The sequence below is a fragment of the Monodelphis domestica genome, chromosome 2 (assembly GCF_027887165.1).
Source record: "Monodelphis domestica isolate mMonDom1 chromosome 2, mMonDom1.pri, whole genome shotgun sequence".
In the NCBI taxonomy this organism is placed as follows: Eukaryota; Metazoa; Chordata; class Mammalia; order Didelphimorphia; family Didelphidae; genus Monodelphis; species Monodelphis domestica.
Window position 1 is genome coordinate 64,115,195 of NC_077228.1, and position 19,266 is coordinate 64,134,460.

General features: G+C 43.8%; 1 protein-coding gene across 1 annotated transcript in view; it reads right to left on the reverse strand.

Moving 5' to 3' along the window:
* SLC19A2 (solute carrier family 19 member 2) overlaps positions 1-19,266 on the reverse strand; it is a 28,639-nt gene that overhangs the window by 2,543 nt on the left and 6,830 nt on the right. Inside the window, exons 2-5 of the mRNA XM_001364588.4 lie at positions 16,547-17,149; positions 3,818-4,040; positions 1,704-1,896; positions 705-846 (exon numbers count right to left, since the gene is read on the reverse strand). Of these exons, the coding sequence (XP_001364625.1) occupies positions 705-846; positions 1,704-1,896; positions 3,818-4,040; positions 16,547-17,149 (1,161 nt within the window). The remainder of the gene's footprint in view (positions 1-704; positions 847-1,703; positions 1,897-3,817; positions 4,041-16,546; positions 17,150-19,266) is intronic.

Consider the following 19,266-nt stretch of genomic DNA (forward strand, 5'->3'; position numbering starts at 1 on the left):
CGTGATATAATATGCAAGATGTACTTGTCCTTCCAAAGAAATGCATATAAGGGCACACTTTCAACGACTACATCAGATGGGTAAGAAAAGATTTGGGGGGGGGAGCTAAGGAGTACATTGGATAGAGCTCCAGACCCAGGAGGTTTGGGGTTCAAATCTGGCCTCAGACACTTCCCAACTGTGAGACCCTGGGCAAGTCACTTGACCCCCATTGCCTAGCCCTTGCCCTTCTGGCTTAAGAGTTTTTACTAAGACAGAAAGTAAGGGTTAAAAAAGAAACTGTTTGGGGAAGAGATGAGATTGTTTTTTCTTCATACATGCCTACATGGACGGTAGGGGCTGCATACAAACAAATGATGAGCATGCTAGGTACACCATATAATTAAAGTATGTTTCCCATAGGCATTTGCACCTATCTTTTTTCCTCCTTTCAAGAGACACTTATGGTCAAAACGGAGGCGTGAGGGATCCCCACATTGTTTTCCATGAGTCAGAAGAGGCTTCCTGAAGAAGATTCCTGAGCATGGGAGTGCCAGAGGGGCAGAGGATGCACTGGGTGGGGGAACACAGGCAGCCTCTTCACTAACAGCCACCGACCCGGGGCCCAGGACCTCCCCAGGGAACAGGGTGGCCTTGACTGAGACGACTGGCTAGAATCGGGCACAGGCCATGCTGTCTCGCTGGGGAGGGAGGGCCCGGCTTACCTGAGTGGTGATGTCCAAGCCCAGGCCGCTGGCATCTACCACGATCAGCGTGAGCAGCGTCTGCAGAGCCAAGGCAATGAACGTGTTCACTCCGAACACCAGCGCGTAGCGCTCCATGCTGAGGTTTGTGGCAATCTGGAACCTTGGGAAAAGGGCATCAAAACACTGAGTTACAAGGCCTGCTCAGTGGCTACTGCTGGAAGGCTTCTGTCTCCCTCCCAGCTAAGTTCAAAACAGGCCTAAACAAAAGCGGGCTAACATGCCCAGGCGGAAGCTTCCTCCCGGATTCTTCAGGGGGGCAGAGTGAATGCTTTTCCATTCCTCTCATTCTGCCTCCCCTCACTAGTCCGCCTGGCACAGTTGACTAGAGGCTGGCCAGGGCACCTTCCGTCCTCCCTTTGACCCATGACGGCTCTGGGGGAAGCCACAAGACTTCATCTCTCGGTGCCCTCCTCCAGTCTCAACTCTTAACTTAGGAAAGAGCTGAATTCACATGGGTGAGGGGGATTTCCCAGGTGGGTGCCGGGGTGGGGGTGGGGAGCCTTACATTTGTCTATCACATTATACCTTTTAAAGTTATTTTTAAATTGTATCTTTTTATTCACAGTAACACCTGATAGGGAGGAAAATTTTATAGACAAGTAAACAAGCTCAAGGGATGTTAAATTATTTGCCCAAGGCCACACACCAAGTCAGATCTTCTGGCTCGGGTCCAGGACTCCTTCTTCTAGGGGGTGTGTCCTATCTAAATCCAATAAATGTAGGAACACATATTTTTGTGTATATTTACAGAGAGAAAAAGAGTATATAGTATATCATGTGTGCGTTAATATTCTTTTATTTTGAAAATAGAACACTTAAATTGTTCCCTCGAGTTTTTAAAGAAATAGGTTGCTATCTGAAAAAATAAAACAAAACGCAAACTGTATTTATCCACAATGTGCCTCCAGCAAAAATTCACTGAAAGTTTTGAAGGTTTCTTGGACTCTGAATACATACGTTGCTATAGTGATGAGCAGCATGTAGATAATTCTGAAGACCACGTAGGACGAGTAGCACACCCAGATGTTATTCACTTTGTCCATGACATACACTGCAGCAGCAATCAGGAGGGAAAAGAGGGACAGTGTCATCTCACCCCAGGTTGACCAGGATATTTTTATGTAACCAACTGCAAACACGGCGACAGCCCCTAAGGAACAAAGTCAGAAAAGCAATTTGATCACCTCCCCAAATAAATCGCAATTCCTAGAAATTCAGCTCAAAATGCAAACATAAAATCAATAAAGTAGGCACATAACAGGTTTTAATGAATTGGGACAATTTGGGGGCTTACTGACTAAATGGAAAAAAATATTACCTACACCTATGGGAATACCTAAAAAGAAGGGTTGGTGCACTTTGTGGTGCCAGCTCTAGGCTTATTGCCCCAGAGGAGAAAGTGAAGACCGTGCCAGTACCCATTTCTAGGCACATGTCCATATCTGCAGACCAACAAACTACATTTTGATAAAACAAAACAAAACAAAAAACCATGCTTTCAACTCCTTCCACCCACCTACTAAATACATCTACGTATAATAAACTTCCATGCAAACAACCAGATGAAATAATTTTTAAAATAAGTTTATGTTTGAAAACTATTTAGCCAAAGGAAATGGGTTCCAGTAGAGGGCACAGTAGGCTGGCAGTTCAGAGAGGAATTTCACATATGGTTTTGGTCAAAAAAGCAGCTTTTTGAACTACAGGAAATCACTTAATGTCTCAGTGCATCAAAGTCATCAATGCAAATGGTCCAATCTGTCTCCTGACAAAGTACTCTCCTCCAAGTAGGAGGATCAAAAACAGATACAAATCTTTGCAAAGGATCTTGAGTTGGTCAGAGGTATTTATGTACTTATATGCCTATCTAAATACAGAATATTTACTTTTTAAAAAATAGTTGGCATATCAGCTAGGGAGATGAATGTGCCTTAATTCCATCTGTAATGTCTTAAAACAGCCTAAAATCATTCTCTGGATGTGCAGCATTAAGTAGGGGAAATAGGGCTGGATTAGAGTTAGGAGGGACCTGGGTTCTAATCCTATCTATCTGTGTAAGCAGAGGCAAGGAACAACCTCAATAAGCCCCTTTACTCATCTACACAGATGGAACAATGACTCTTATGGTAATTCTCTCACTAGATCCTGTGGGAATTGAAAGAGATCAGGCTAGTAAAGCATTTGTAAGTCTGAAAGTTCCCTGTAAATACAAGTTATGATTGTGATCCTGATCCTCATAGCTGTGACATTTTAGAGCTAGAAGAGGCTGTAGGGGCTGCTACGTGGCACAGAGCATGGAGTGCCAGGTCTGGATTTGGGAAGACCCGAGTTCAAATCCAGCCTCATACAATAGCTAGGAGATCCTGGGCAAGTCACTTAACCCTTTTGGCCCCAGTGTACTCATCTGTAAAATGAACTGGAGAAGGAAGTGACAATCCACTCCAAGTATCTTTGCCCAGACAAATCTCAAATAGGGGTCACAAAGGGTCAGACAACAAAGAGACTATGGAGATGGATCAATGAAATACTTACTGAGTACCAACAACGTGTTGATTACAGCGCAGGAAATGCAAATGAGATAGAATAATAGCTAGAATTTATGCAGTGCCTTAAGATTTGCAAAGTGCTTTACAAATATTATCTCATTTGTTCATTTCCATTTTGAATAGACTGAGGCAGAGAGGAATTAAGTGGCTTGCCCACGGTCACACAGCTTCTAAGTATCTGAGGTAGGATTGCACTCAGGCCTTCCTGACCCCAGGCCTAGCCTCTGATCCACTGTACCATCCTGATGCCTCGACAACATCGTTGTCAAGACGTTTCCAATTGAGAAGACGAGGTACCTATGTGACCTGTGGCTCCACGTGGTGTGGCCTCGGAATAGCAGGAATACTGACTGGTTTTCTTTGGGGCAGAGCAGCAGGAAAGGCTTCGAAGAGGAAGCCTCAAAGGACAGGCATTGGATTGGAAGGAGGAGGCACGAGAACAAAGCGCGGCCACGAAGGCCGCATCTGTGGAGGATGAGGACGACGGCCGGTCCAGCAGCCAGGAAGGAATTTGGATGGACTCACCCAGCAGTGTTGAGACGGCCTCGACGCCCCCGTTGTAGATGGTGGCATTGCGGGAGGGCATCACTCTCTCCCACAGGCCCTGGGTGTAGTTCACCACCTGGAAGTAGCCACAGGTAGAGAGGGCCCACCACACGGACCAGCAGAGCAGCGGGCGTGAGGAGTAGCACACCAGGAAGTCTTTCCACAGGACCTTCAGCACGAGCAGGCGGTCTGGCTTGGGTTCCTATGAGGGACAACAAAACCCCAACACCGTGAGTCCCGCACCCCCGGCCGCTGAGGGCAGCGCCCCGCTTTCTCACTTCCTCCAACTTTTTTTGGCTTGTAAACTCCAAAGGTCTCTCCCTTTGAAACAGACACTCGTCCCCATGGACAGTCTCCTGCCCTCCCCACGGTCTGGGCTTGGCAGCCCCTGCCAGGCTCCATGCCTGCCGCCCAGGATCCCCGACCTTCCAGCCAAGGGCAGATCCTCCTGGCCTCCAATGTCGAGTTGCCCCGCCGGAACACTCCTCACCTGGGGCTGACATTTAGGTAAATCAGTGTCACCCAGCTGAGCTGAGCTGGTCGTTGGGTGACGGACATGGACCGGCGCTTGCTGGGCTAACCCTGCGGTCCATGGAAAACCTGGCAGAGGGAACACTGTGCCCAAAGAAGAGGGCAGGAAATCCCTGATCCGTGCCTAGTTCAGCCCGCACTCAGACCCGAATCCCCACTAGGGCACCCTAGACAAGAAGGGTGTGCGTGCGCCTGTGTCTGCTGACGAGGAAAGCAGAGGAGCTTCAGTATTCAAAGGCTTTCTGAGAAATGGCTGTTCCTGTTACACACTCTGCTGAGGGAGGGGGAAACACGTGTCAGTCTGCAAATGAGAGAACGAGAAGCAGGGACGTGGGCCGGTAGAGGGGGAAAGCTTGGCCCTGGGTGTCAGGAGATTGGGGTCTTCCTATGAGGTCTACGACCATCCAGCAGCTGTCATCCAGCTGCTGGCTTGGTCACCTGTGAATCAGGCATTCTTCACCCGAGGTCCCTGGAACTCCAGGGTAGAAAATTTGAGGGAATTGTGAATTTGGATGAGAAAAAAAATTACATTGTTATTTTTGCTAGGCTCTAGCAAAAATTTAATATTTTCTTGCATCGTGAATGTTGGCCACAAACCATGGAAGTGTTATTTTTCACTAGATTATGACTTAGATAGAAAGGTAAAAAAACACCTTGGTGTGGTATTAATGGATATAATGGAGCGGCCCGACTCGAGGTCTAGGCAGTAAAGCGGAAGCCATGTTCTCTCAGCAGGCTGGGACTCCAGAAGGCCTTTTGGCCTGCATGCTCTGCTTAGTTCCTGATTGGAACAGGACGGAGGGAGTGCTGGTTTGTGGGTAAGTGGAAGAGCCAGAGGAGCAGATCCCAGGAGGACCGGCACGGCATGTTCTCTGAAGGGCTGCTGTCAGGAATATTGCTTTTGGAGTCAGAGAATCCAAGTCTGACGCTTGGCTCTTCTTCTTCAAGCCTGTGTGACTCACTTTCCTGAGCCTATTTCTTGATGGTAAGACAAGGGAACTGGACTCCGGATCATGCCCAAGGTTCCTGCCAACTCTAAACTTCTTGATCATAGGACATGGAGAAGGGGGCCTAGTCATTAGCAGTGAGCCTGGAGCTGTCCGTCAAAGCCAGAGGACTGGGAGAGAGACTGTGCCAAGAGGAAAGAAGAGGGCTAGAGAGGAAACAGGAGATCCAATGTTTTCAAACTCATTTCACTCTACTCCCAATTCACACACTGTATTTAGGCCAAACTCGCCTCCAGCTGTTCCCTCCTCTGATCCTGGAGTGCTTCACCTCGGTGTATAGGCTGCCCCACATTCTAGGAATGAGCTTCCTCCTCACAGCAACCTGATGCAATCCTCCTCCTTCTTATAGGTCCAGCCGCAGGTGCCACCTCCTTCCTGAAACCTTTTTATATTCCCTGCTCCCCACTGACAGTGATGTCTTCCAAGCCACATCCACATCCTAGCCTGTACTATACTTACTTCTGAACATAGTGGAAATAAAAGAAGATGTATCTTATACATAACTATGGCATGGGGGAAATTTTTTTTTAAACCCTTACCTTCCATCTTGGAGTCAATACTGTGTATTGGCTCCAAGGCAGAAGAGTGGTAAGGGCTAGGCAATGGGGGTTAAATGACTTGCCCAGGGTCACACAGCTGGGAAGTGTCTGAGGCTAGATTTGAACCCAAGACCTCCCATCTCTAGGTCTGGCTCTCAATCCACTGAGCCACCCAAGTGCCATGGGGGAAATTCTTAATCAAGGGCCAGAGATTATAAAAAATAGAATAAATAATTTTTATTATATAAAAATTTTAAAGAATTTGCACAAAATTTGTCATAATTAGTATAAGAAAGGGAACTATTGATTGAAATTATTTTGTTGCAAGTTTATCTAATAAATGTCTGCTACCTAAGACATATAGGAAATCAATACAAATATATAAGAACAATGTCAGCTACTTATTTATCTTGTTTGTTCCAATTATCCACAAACCAAAACTTTGCTACATCCTGTTTGAAGATCAGGAACCAATCAGACCAGGCAAAAAGGTTCATCTTTTGTTGAATCATAAAGTAAAGCGATGCTTGGATTGGAAGATATCCAAGCCTCTGTTGGTATGTATGTATGTACATACACACATCACACAGAGAAATAAACAGACCTTTTTACTCTCTATCTTAGAATTATTTATTCTTGGTTCTAGGGCAGAAGGGTGGTAAGGGCTAGAGGTCACACAGCTAGCAAGTGTCTGAGGCCACATTTGATCCTGGGATTTCCCTTCTCTAGATCTGGCTCTCTATCCCCTGAGCCACCCAGCTGTCCCTTGATCCTGTATCAACTTCACTGTCTTAGCTTGGGTCAGTCAATTCCAATGTCCCATTGTGTGCTGTACTATATAGTACAGTCCCCTAGAATCCAAGGCCATTTTTTAATCTCGTCCATAGTTCTTTGTAACTGACTTTTTTAACCCAAGCATAGGTTTTGTATCCATTACTAAGAGTACAGAATGTTAGAGCTAGTTTTTATCAAAATATATACAAAGGTAGTTTTCAAAGAAGAAATGCAAATCATCACCAATTATGTGAAAGAATTAATGCAAATTTTTTTGGAAAACAATTTGGAATTAAAGTAGGAAAGTCTCAACACTGTATGTATCCCCTTAATCCACCATGCTATTACTGAGCACAAACCAAATGGAGGAGAAATTGAAGGAAAGGCCCAAGTATATAAAAATCCATAGAGTAGCATTTCTTTTGTGTGTGGTAGCAAACCATTAGAAATTATTTAGAAGCCTATTAAATAATGAACTAATTGGTATGTGAATATACCATATTATTATACCATCAGAAATAACAGACATGAAGAATTCAAAGGAATTTGGGAAATCTTGAATGAGATGATGTAAAATAACTAGAATAATTTATGTAATGAACTGTACAATAACAGAATGGAAATATTGAAAGATACCAGAGCTCTGATCCATGCAGTGACTAGTTATGACTTTTAGGTCAGACAATGAAGTCAATATTCCTCTTTACAAGCAGGGGTAGAGACCATCAATGTGGAAGGAGCTACAGAAAGCCATGTGGATTTGTTTTACCTAATTGTTATTTTGTTACAAAGGAGGGTTCTGTGGCAAGGGAGAATCACTGCCAAGTAAGGCAATGTTATAAAAGTATCAATAAAATAATTCTGTTAAGATCAATATGCAAACTAGACACATGTGTGGTCATAGCTTCTAATTTAGCTAATGTGAGAATTTCTATATAGAAATAAACATATTATTAAAAGTATACTTGTTAACTTATAAATGTTTTATTGTCATTCTTGGGGATTGCAAAACTGGCTTGATTAATTTTTTAAGTTATTATTCCAGGCCAACTGGCCATCTGGGGAACAGATAACATAAATGGTTCCTGAGGGCAGTGGGCTTAAGGGAAAACTTAAGAGATAAAAACAGAAAAATTTAGGAAGCTCATACTAAGAGGTCACTCGAGCAAAAGCAATCTAGGGAAGGAAGAAGCAAAATGGTCAGAAAAATAGTAGAGATTTCCTGATGGTAAGTGAGAATGTTAACTGATCCAAAATGACAGCTGATCCATCACATTCATCTTCCATCCCCTTTCTAGAAACAAGCTCAGACAAGCACAAAGAATTTATTTAAATTACTTGAGGATAAGCCACTTGGCCCTCCTTAACAGTTTTCAGTTAGTTGGATCTTGAAAATATCTCTAATTCATTCAGGCTAAACCAGTTCCAAGTAAGACAAACCTGTTCTGGTCCTTAGGCACATTCATTCTGAGGACTGTCTCCTATGAAAGGGAGACAGACATACAGGCTTCTAAAATGTTTTAATAGATTGTTTTTTAAATGGTTAGGAAAATAGTATTTAAATGAACCCTATAGTGAATCCTTTTGTAATGTAAAGACCACTTCCACCATAAATTACCTATTTTGTATATTCAGATATTTATGCATGTAGGTTCCATGAATTGAAAGGAACCTCCTAAAATGACATTAATTAAATTCTTACTGCATAGGTCCATTGCACTGGAGAAATGATGACTTCAAACTGCAAATTCAAATACATGTGAATTTCTGGGGAATTTATTATCCCTTTCATTGGGATGTGGCTGTGTATCAGGGCTGGTGTGAAGGTAAAAGCAATAGAGAAAAAGGTCACTGAACTGGTTCCTAGCAAGCTCAGACCAGCCAGTGACTTTGAAGAGCCAGAATGCTAGAAGTGAAAGGAACCTCACAGGTCACTCACACTGAGGTTTCTTCACCTTTTTTGAGTTTTGGCCCTCTCTGACATGCTAGTGAAGATTAATACTACTGTGGCTTGTTGTGTCCATGATAGAAAGAAATGCTAAATTTCAGGTAGAGGTTTGGGAAAAAAAGAATGTATTTTTTGCCCCATCCAAGTTCACAGGTTCTGGAGGCCCATGATTTAGGCCTGATCTAAGGAAAACTTTCTAACAATTAGAACTGTACAAAAGTGGCATGGGCTACCTTAGAAGGGAGGTCTTCCTCCTCTTTCTAGGAGGTCTTCAAGCAAAGGCTTAATGCCAACTAACTGAGTGTGTTGTGATGAGGATTCTTTTTTCATGTCTGGAGTGGACTAGAAAGCCCCTGAACTTCATAAATCAATCAACAATTCATCTCCAATGAATTCCTTCAAACATTCCAAGACTCAGCCCCATTCTGTACAGTATTTCAAAAAAGTGAGGGATTATATTCTACCTCATTCTTTCTAGAAGCCAAACATGGTTATGTCCCCAAACCTGGCAAGAATAGAGAAGAGAAAGAGAAATATAGGCAAGTAGTATCAGTGCATAATAGTAGGAGTATAAAGTAAAATACTAACAAAGTGGATAGAGTGCCAAAGCAAATGCTTCAAAACACATGTGACAAATTGAATTTAATTTGTCAAATCATGAAATGGAGAGCCTAAACAATGGAATGGAGAGCCTTTTAAGATCGGCCACACTGATACTTCTAAAGTGCAGGCCTGGCAATGTCATTATCCTCCACAGGAAGTTTTGGTGCCTCCCAAGTATTGCAAAAATAAACTAGAAACTCTTGTTCAGTACTTCAAGTCCTTCAGATTTCGGCTCCTATCTTTCAGTGATGATTTCCCATTACTCCTTCTGATGTAGTCTTTGTTACAGTCTCGCTGACCTTCTTGAGATCACTGTACACAAAATTCCATCTCTGGGTCACAAGTCATGTCTGGAATGCCTTCCCTCCCCCACTCTCTCTCTCTCTCTGGGGGTCCTAATCCCCCCAATTATTAGTGTGCCACCCACAAATTACTTGGTATTTATTTTATATTTATCGCTGTAAATGGTTTGTTTTCATCTTTGTATTCCTAGAGTACATCCTGGTATGTTTGGCACATTGCAACTTCTTAATGAATGCTTGTTGAATCCATTCTTATTGAACTGAATTAAAAAATATTCAATATGATCAATTAAAATTCATATTGGGAATAAAAATTTGGTTCAGTATTATTAAAACAATCAGTACAACAAATCACATCATAGGATTGTATTATAAAATGGAGGCATAAGAGAATGTTGATAAAAAAGTCATTTATATTAAAACCACATCTTAAAAGACAGAAATGGAAGAATTTTCCAAGCTCATCCCAGACCAATACCGTGTCCCTGATGAAACATGGTCTGCTGTTGTTTCCCACTGACTGTACACAAAGCACTAGTATCCACCCACAGCCAGGGTTCATTAGTCAACATCACTGGCTGGCGCTAGTCATCCATCCAGGGGACTTATGATGAGGTTTGCCTGCCTGGCCTCTCCCAACTTCAAAAGAAAACCCCCAAAGTGTTCGCTGCATATTTGTCTGAAGCTCATTCCTTTGTATCAGAACTCTAAGGTGCTTCCATTTTCTCAGCATTCAAGGAACCTGTTGGGGGGTTTTTGAACGCCGGCATCACTGAAGGAGCACAGCAAGAATGGGAACAGCAGGAAAAGGAAGCAGCGAGGGGACCCAATAGGAAGGTGGATGAGAAGTGAAAGCTTTCACCAGGGGTCTAGGCAATTTGATTTTTAAATAACAAGGGTGGGCCTTAACCCAGCAAAGTCCACTGAATTTCAGAAGCACCTAAAGGAGGACTTCCTGGGCAAAGGCCTCATAATAAAGCACCTTAATGACTGTAAGACTGGCCAGTGCTCAGATGAACCTGGTTCTCCTCCTTCTGGGCAGCTATTCTCATGCAGAGGTACACACTGCCATGTGGCCTCCAGACCTCTCTCAACAGCCAGATCTCTGAGTTAGACTGTCCTGGAATGCAGAGGCTCCATTTTAACCATCTTTTCCTCAGGTGCTGGGGGAAGAAAGCAGGCCGAAGACTGTCTCTGTGCCACCGTGAACATGGAGGTACAATGGGGCGGGGAGAAGAAAGCTGGGGGCTGCTGAGCTCCAAGGCCTTCCAGGGCTGCTTGTGTGGGGGTTCATTTGTAAGGAGTAAACTCAGACCTGGAGGAAAGGCTGGGGTGGGTGTGAAGGGAGGCAAGAACAGCCTGACAAGGAAGGCAGGAGGCGGGGGATGACAAGAATTCAGTGTAAGCCATGTAGGCCTGGGCAGCAACCAGGGCACCAGCAGGGCAGTGAGACAGACAAGAACTCTGCTTTCTCCCTGGGACGGAAAGAGGGTAGGACTGTTCAGAGAACACCGCCCCAGAGCCCCGGAGCTCTGGGCAAGAGGGAAATGATGGGGCTCCTGGTCCCGGTTGTCCTTGGTCGTAAAGAGAAAACTTTGGACAAATGGCTCAATTTATCTTTGGGGGCTCCTTTTCTTCACCTGTAAAGTGAGGTTTGGATTAGATGACCTCCAAGGCCTCTAATGTGGTTTTATTCTGTGACCAGATGCTGCTCTCTGGGCCTGAGCTTTGTCTTCTTCTAAACTGGACCTCCAGGGACAGAAAGCACAGGATCAACACGTCTACAAGCATTCCTGAGGGGCTGGGCACACACACCAAGACAGGAGGTTGGGCCCCTTCAGAGCAGTTCCACAGAGGAGGAAGATTCTCTTCCCATCAACAGGAAACCTGCCTCTGCTAACTCGATGATCTGTTCCATCCTCTGGGACAGAGCAGGGAGCAGGTTTCTTCTCCATGAAACAGTCCTTTGAGGCACTTGAGAAGAGCAGCTGTGCCCCCCACCCCCAGGCTCTCACTCCCCCATTCCCAATCGATCCCCATCCAGGGACAGCACAGCTGCCCATCCTCTCCTCACCCCACATGGCCTTCATTCTCCCTAGCTCCACCTCCCCAAGGCACCTTTGAAAAAGAAGGTCAATGCAGGATCATTCCAGTGACTCTTGGAGGAAAATAAGACGGTGGGTGCCAAAATTATATCTATTTAAATGATGATCAAAACTGGACGCATTTAGAATATTGGCTATAACCAGCTCCCTGAAGTCTTATTTCATTTCCCAAATATGCCCTACTTAACTTAATTATTTGACTTTGGATTGTTCTAGTTTTTGAAAAAAATATTTTAATTTCCTCTGTGGGATAGAGAAAGGCACATAAAAATGTGTTCTAAATCTGTTTTCAACATAATATGGTTGGTAATAGTATCATTGAAATAAGAACCAGAGTGAGGAAAAGCGGAATCCCAGGAAAAAGAGTCCAAGGAGCCAAGTGGAATGGCTCTTAGTCAGCTCCATGACCCTGGTTCTGACATTCGTAGCCATGGGGGAACCCTTCACCTTAACCGAGATTCCCAAGGAAACTCTGAAGCTAGAGCTGAGCTGTTAAAGTGGTATTAAAAAAAAAAAAAAGTCTTCTACTCATGGTACTCAAATACGTGATGCTGGAAGGAGGGAAAACCTATAGTTTTCAGATGGTGGATTTAGATTCTATCAATATTATGAGCTGATGGTGGGAAGGAAATGACTACTTGGCATCAATATCACATTTTAGACCCAGGAAAAGCAGTGGATAGGAAAGCTCATTGCTGAAAATGCTCAACAATGACTTGCATTTTTTTCCTATACCTGACCTGATTTTACTTGGTATGTTTTATTAGTACGCTGGAGAATTGTTTCAGTTAGTTGCATTTTTAATTTTAAAATTTAAGACAACGCAAACACTGGTTTGTAATGCCTTTGGGCCCTTTAAATTATTTCTCAAACTTTGATAACCCAACACACCATAGGACCCATCGAAGTAAATTCCAAATGGCGCGATTATTGCTATCTCTGCCTTCTTTGATATTAGGGAGCGGATGCTCCAGCTAAATCAAGTGGGGCTGGCTTCACTGACTTCTGCTTATTAACACTTTTGTTTTCTTGCCTCTCCAAACTTTCTAATTTTATCCATAAAGGGGCACTGGCAGAGGGAGGGCAGCACCTGTGATTTCATAGTATAGGGGACTCCCCATACTGGTAAGCTCCTTCTTTGCACCTTTGTCCTAAGAGCGGACAAGGGTCTTTCCTGGAGTCACACAACCCATTTCTCCAGCTCTTCCTGGCTCTGAGGCCAGAGCTTCTGCCATGACCTCACATTACCTCTCATGCTGTAACACTGAGCAAGGGCTAATGTTCAGCTTCTTTACAAATCATTCATTTATCACTTCCCCAGCACACCTAGATGCCTAGTACAATGCACCACAGGAGAACATATAAAATATAGGATCTAGGGTCCTTCCAGCTCTCAGATTCTATCTATCAGGTTCTGATATTTTAAAATTCTGATCCCCCAGTTACATTTCAGTACAGTGGATAGAGCAGTAGGCCTGCACTCAGCAAGACCTGAATTCAAATTTGACCTCAGACACTTACAATAGGTATGACCCTGGACAACTCACTTAACCTCTAGTTCACTCAGTTTTCTCAACTGCAAAATGGGATAATAACAAAACCTATGCCCGGGGGTTGTCCTGGAGAGCAAATGAGATAATGTTTGTAAAGTACTTTAAGCATAGTAAATGCTGAACAAGTGCTTATTATTGCCTTCTTTCCTCTTTCTTCTCTTGAGCTCCATCCTTGCCAAATGTTTTCTGAAGTCTTGGTATTACCTCAATTCCAGTTGCATGGCTCTGTAGCTGGCTAGCCAGAACTGACCCGTAGAGACTTTAGGCCCTTACAGGGTACATTTCTTATTTGTACACTAACTACTTCCATCCAGGAAGCTGCACACCCAGGTCATTCCTTCTACCCACAGTGGACAGAGAGGAAGGTAGGGTGGTTCTGACCACTCACGGTCTGCCCCTCCATCATGGCCCCCCAACCCTCCCACGCCTCTCTCTTTCCTCTTTATTATTATGCAGCAAAGCTAAAAGTCTAGTCCTTGAGTTGTGAAAAGGAATCGCATCAAATCCAAGGCTGTCTTTCTTCTTAAAATGGTGCCACCCCCGTGAGGCCTCCCGGGAGAAACCCAGCAACACTCGAGGACGCGCTGTGCCCCCCACACCGACTGCAGGCTATGTCCAGAAGCTTGAGTGAATGAATAGCAAACCGATGGACAGTGCTGCATTTGGCAGAATCCTCAGGCCCAGAGAAATAATGGGGCCAAGAGGCCAAGCGGGGCCAGCCGCGGGCTTCTCCCTACAACTAAGGGAGGAGGAAAGCTGAGCATCAGGACGTTGTTTCAAATGATGTCTTGGCCATCAGCTTTGGGGACATAAGGGATATTCTCAAAGCCATAGTACAGTTTTAAGCTATTACAATGTGTATATATGTATACATACACAGGCATGCATGTATACATATGCTTATACTTATAGACATATATGTATATGCATGTACCAGTATATATGCCCACACAAACATATATATACATATATATGTATATAACACACGCAAATACGTACAGACACATATTTAAGCCCAACCAACTCTACTTAGGAGGAAGAATCTGTCCAGAAGTGGAGTGGAAATAATGCTCCATTGGGGAGGTCAGAGGCCTTGGGTTCAAATCCTGTCTGTCACTGACTCCCTATATGACCTTGGGTATTTCTCTATACAATGAGGGGATTGGTCTGGATGAACTCTAAGGCCTCTTCCAATTCTGAGTCAATGAGCCATCAGGTTTGGGGCAAGCCACTCCACCATGTCTGGATGCTGAAACATTTCTTATGCATAGAATGGGAGCTCCTAGAGAGCAGACTGTCTTCTTTAGCTCTCTACATGCCCAGGGCTTTGCACCCCTGTAAATACTTAATAAAAACTTCATTCATTCATTCATTCTCTGGGGCGATTTCATCTCTAAGACTATCGTTATTCAATCCAACCCCTTCCTTTAGCCCCTGATGTTTCACAGAAAAGGAAGCTGAAGTTTTCCAAGGCCATAACTGAACAGCAGAGCCCAAATGAGGCCTCCAGGTTCTGGCTTCCAGCCCAAGAACATTTTCCTTTTCTGGGTTCTTCAATGTCTTTCCTCCTCTGCTTCTAGAATTCTTCACCAAGCACCATATTGTAATTCTATGCTTTTATCACCCCATATTCCAAACCCCTGGGACAGAGTCCAAAGGGCTGTATTTAAAAGGTAGCTTTTCTACAAGATTCACATTTTGCTCAAGTCCTTGCACACACAATTATCATCCACATTCCAAACACACTTCAAACCTTCAGTTTTGCCCCCAGTACAGTGTGTGACTTATATCAAACCATTATCTTCCCCAGCTTCTTGCCTCAACCTTAACTCTACATCACCAAACAGGCTGGTCTCTACTTCATTGGTCATTCAAGTCCATATCAATTTGACTGAAGCTGCTCACAGCAGGTCATCAGGAGGAGTGGCACAAGTAGTATCAGGAGCTGAGGACCTTAGGCAAATCACTTCACCAGGTCTGGTATTAGTTTCCTTATCTTTTAATTAAAGGGTTGGCCTAGCCCTAAGCTCCCTTCTCCTCCTAAGAGTCTCAGGAGGTAGAGTCACTAAGACTCATCTATCTCACCTCTAGTCTAGCCTATTGGTCAGGCATTAGACCACTGAGCCTGCAATGGGCCAGGGAAAACGGGGGCATGTTCAAGGCAAGGGAAGGGTCTGAATGGATCCCAAAGGGTGAGGTTCCAGCTCGCAGCCCCAGGCTACCCCATCGTGAGGAGTGCCCAGAACAGGACAGCTGCCCTCCCACAGCCCAGAGAGACAACAGGTTTGTTTGTAGGGAATAAATACAGCCCAATTAAATAGGTGGAATGTAGATAGCTCATTTCCCAACTCTGTACAAAGAAAGCCAGTACTGATCCAGTGAAGGCCAAGCTGAACCCTGTAAAGACAGAGTTTTGATACCAAGTGAAGAACCAGGAGAGGCTGGTACCTTCAGTCCACAGGAGAGGGGAAATGATTTCCTTTTTCCCCAGGCAAGCCCAAGCTCCTTTCTTTGTTCACTTGGCCTGCCCCTTGTGATTACACTACTTCTATCAATTCTGACAAGGATGACAGGCAGCGCTTCAGCTCACAGGCCTTTCCCTTTTCTGGGAAGCAGACTTTTCTAGTAGGATGGATGATTCTTTTGGCTGCTATAAGGGAAGACTAAAGGAAGAATACAAGAGAAATTATGGAAGCAGATGAGAGCATCTGGCAAATGAATGGATGTGTAGGATGAGAGGGGAAGGAAGAAGAGAGGGACAGAGATGGAAAGGAGGGAAAAGGGGTGGAAGCATTTATTAAGTACCTACCTAAATGCCAGGCAGAGGCACCATGCTAAACAATCAACACACATTATCTTATGTGACTCATTAAAGAGGACTTACATGGTTCAAGTCTGAGGAAACAAGGATGATGTCAGCAGAAATTAGAATCTTGGAGAAGGCAGTTATTGGCAGACTGGTGGGGTTAGAAGCCAGGTGGCCAGAGATTAAGAAGTGAGGAGGTGAGGAACAAGCAGAGGCAGGAAGCACCCATTACTGCTCTTTCAGAAGTTTAGCAGTGACGGGGGAAAGCTATTTAGGCTATTTGGAGGAGTAAATGTGAGAAGGTTTAAGGAATATACTAGAAAAGAAATTATTAGGCCTGGCAATACAGGTGACCTAACTTTCCCCCCAACCTCTTCTCCTAGATATGGCTACATCAACTTTACCCAAAATTTCTTATTAAGAGAAATGTGTGAATATTTCACAATTAGAAGGGAAAAATTGCCCTAAATACTGCCTTGCTTTTTCTCAGAAGACATAGATCTCCCACATATTCACCCTGAAAACACAGACTCCACCTACCGGCTCTTCAGAAGAAGAAGGTTCTTCCGTATTTAAAGGGATCTTTGACTCCATATCCTCCCAGCCAGGAAGATGACTGGAGGCTGGGCTGTTCCTGATGCCGCCATTCTGCACTTTGATGCCATTCACTCCTTGGCGGGCCGGGTCGACGTGGTGGAAGAAGAGGCTTTTCTGTGGCATGGGCAGAAACCAGGCCAAGGCAAAAGCTATTGACCCACAGGTCAAGGAGATGACGATTAAGCTGAACAGGGTCCAGCCCGCTACAGAGACCAGGATCTGGCCCAAGACTGAGCCCACAGTGAAACCCACGAGGGTGGCGCTCCTGCAGTAGCTGGTGACTTTCTGGTACATGCCCAGGTCCACCACACTATAGATGTAGGAGTAATAGGCAATTTCTGTGGCTGTGGCAATACCATAGAAGAATTCCAGAAACTGAATGGCCAGCAGGCCCTGGGCATAAAGGAGCATGAACCATGTGACAATAAGGCTCAATCCCTGCAACAGGATGACAGGCTTGTATCGGAGGTAGTCTGTGGCGAGGAATACAGGAAACAGCAGCACCAAATAGGAATAGGTCCAGACGGGGTAAATTTCATTGAAGACCTGGAAGGAGAACAATAAGAAATCACTATTATTATCCTAGACCTTGGTTATTCATGCTTACTTCAATATCCCTAAAGATCTTTGATTTCTTTTTATTTTTAATTCTGATACCTTATGTTTTTATACCACCTTAATTCCAGATATATCCCTCTACCCTTCTCTACCTCCATCCTTTGCAACAAAAATTAGAAAATAAAAAGACACAGAAAAGGCAGTTTCTAAAACTAACCAACACAGTAACTGGGTCTGCCAATATATGCACAAGCACAGCCTACCTCCTCTGCAAAGAAGGGGAGAGCATTTTTGCAAGAACTTTCTTCTTTGGAGTTAAGCTTGGGCATCCATGATTTCCAATGTGGGTACCCTCTCCTTCCCAACATATACTGCAGCCTCCTACAATATGGGGGAGGTGATTTTTGAGGGTCCCAACAAAAGAATTCAGAGGCAGCTAGAGGGAGCAGGAGAGTGCTAGGTTTAGAGTCAAGATGACCCAACTTCAAATCCTGCCTAAGACTTTTTTCTTCTGTATGACCTGGGGGGGGGGGGTAGGGTGGGATGACTTAACCCCTTTCTGCCTCAGTTCTTCAACTTAAACAATGGGAGATGATAATAGCATCTGCCTCACAGAGCTGTCATGAGAACCAAAAGAGATGTTTGTAAAAGCACTTGGCACACTGCCTGCCACCAAGCAGGTGCTTAATAAATGCATTCAGAAAAGAAAATCTCCCCAAGGTCATGCTGTTGTTGAAGTCTCTTCAGTGGTGGCGATGTTGTGAAAGGCACACATACTGTCCATCATCAAGCCTGCACTCAAAGCCTTTCTAGCTTGTGCTCCACTGGTACAATGTTTGAGAATGTGGGGTTGCCTTCAGTGTGGGACAGTGGAAAGAGCTTCCACTTTGGAGTCATAGGACCTGGGTTCAAATTCCACCATTATGACCTATATAACTTTGAACAAATGACTTAACATCTAAGGGTCTCTCTGTAAAATGAGAAGGCTGGACCGGATAGTTCTTAGTCTAAAGGTTTTAAGGCCTTCTAACACTAAATGTACAATTATGCTATTATTCACTCATTTCTAAAGCAACCTATCAGGACACTATAAATAGAACACAAGCCAGGTTATCCCTGACGAACTAAAAAGGCCAAAAATCTCACACCCCTGATAACCCCCAAATGAAGCTTTTGATCTGGCCCCAGGGTTTCTAGAAGGAAGAAAAGGAGGACAAGAAATAGGTTTAGAAGCAGGAAGGGATTAAGGCCTTGGTACATTTAGGCAGCCCTACATTACTGATGACTATTTCCTTTACCTAAAAGCCTTTAAAGATGGGGGAGAAAAAGGGTTTAAAAGTTAGACCACCTGAGATAAGAATTAACTCTCAGTTAACTACAAATGGATGTATCCAATCTTCCAAACATGCAGGATAATAGTTATGTTTTCACTGTATTTATTTTTGCTTCTTCATACCCATACCAATTACTGGCAGGGATCTAGGCCATTTGGGACCTTCAGTGTGTAGGTAAGTAGGTGGTTACTTTTTTTTAAACAAATTTATATTTAAAAAAAGATATCACTTATTGCAAGGAATATGGAAGAGAAAAAGCAGTAAAAAAAAACAGTAAAATTAATCAATAGATTAGACTCAGAAAAAGTCTAATATCATCAGTAATGTTCCACACCCATGTGGGCCTCTGCAAAGAAGCACATGATGTGACTTTTTACTCTTCTTTGGAGCCAACTTTGGTCATTAATATTTCACACCATTCAATTTGGTTTTCCTGTCATTGTTCTTTTCATTCCTATTATTATAATCATTGTGCATAATGTTTTCCAGGTTCTGCTTACTTCGTTTTTCATAAATCCATGTAAGTTTTCCCATACTTTTTTGAATTCTTTATTTCTTACAATACAGTAACAGTCCATTACATTCATGGACCATCGTTTTTTAAAACACCTACTAGTTGATGGGCATTGGCTTCTGTCTAGTTCTTGCCATGACAAAATGTGCCCTCATAAATATTTTAGTGTATACAGGCAATTTCTTTTTAATTATTGCTCCATGGGACATATATCCCGTGGAGTCTCTGGGTCAAAAAGTATAAAGATTCTAGTTACT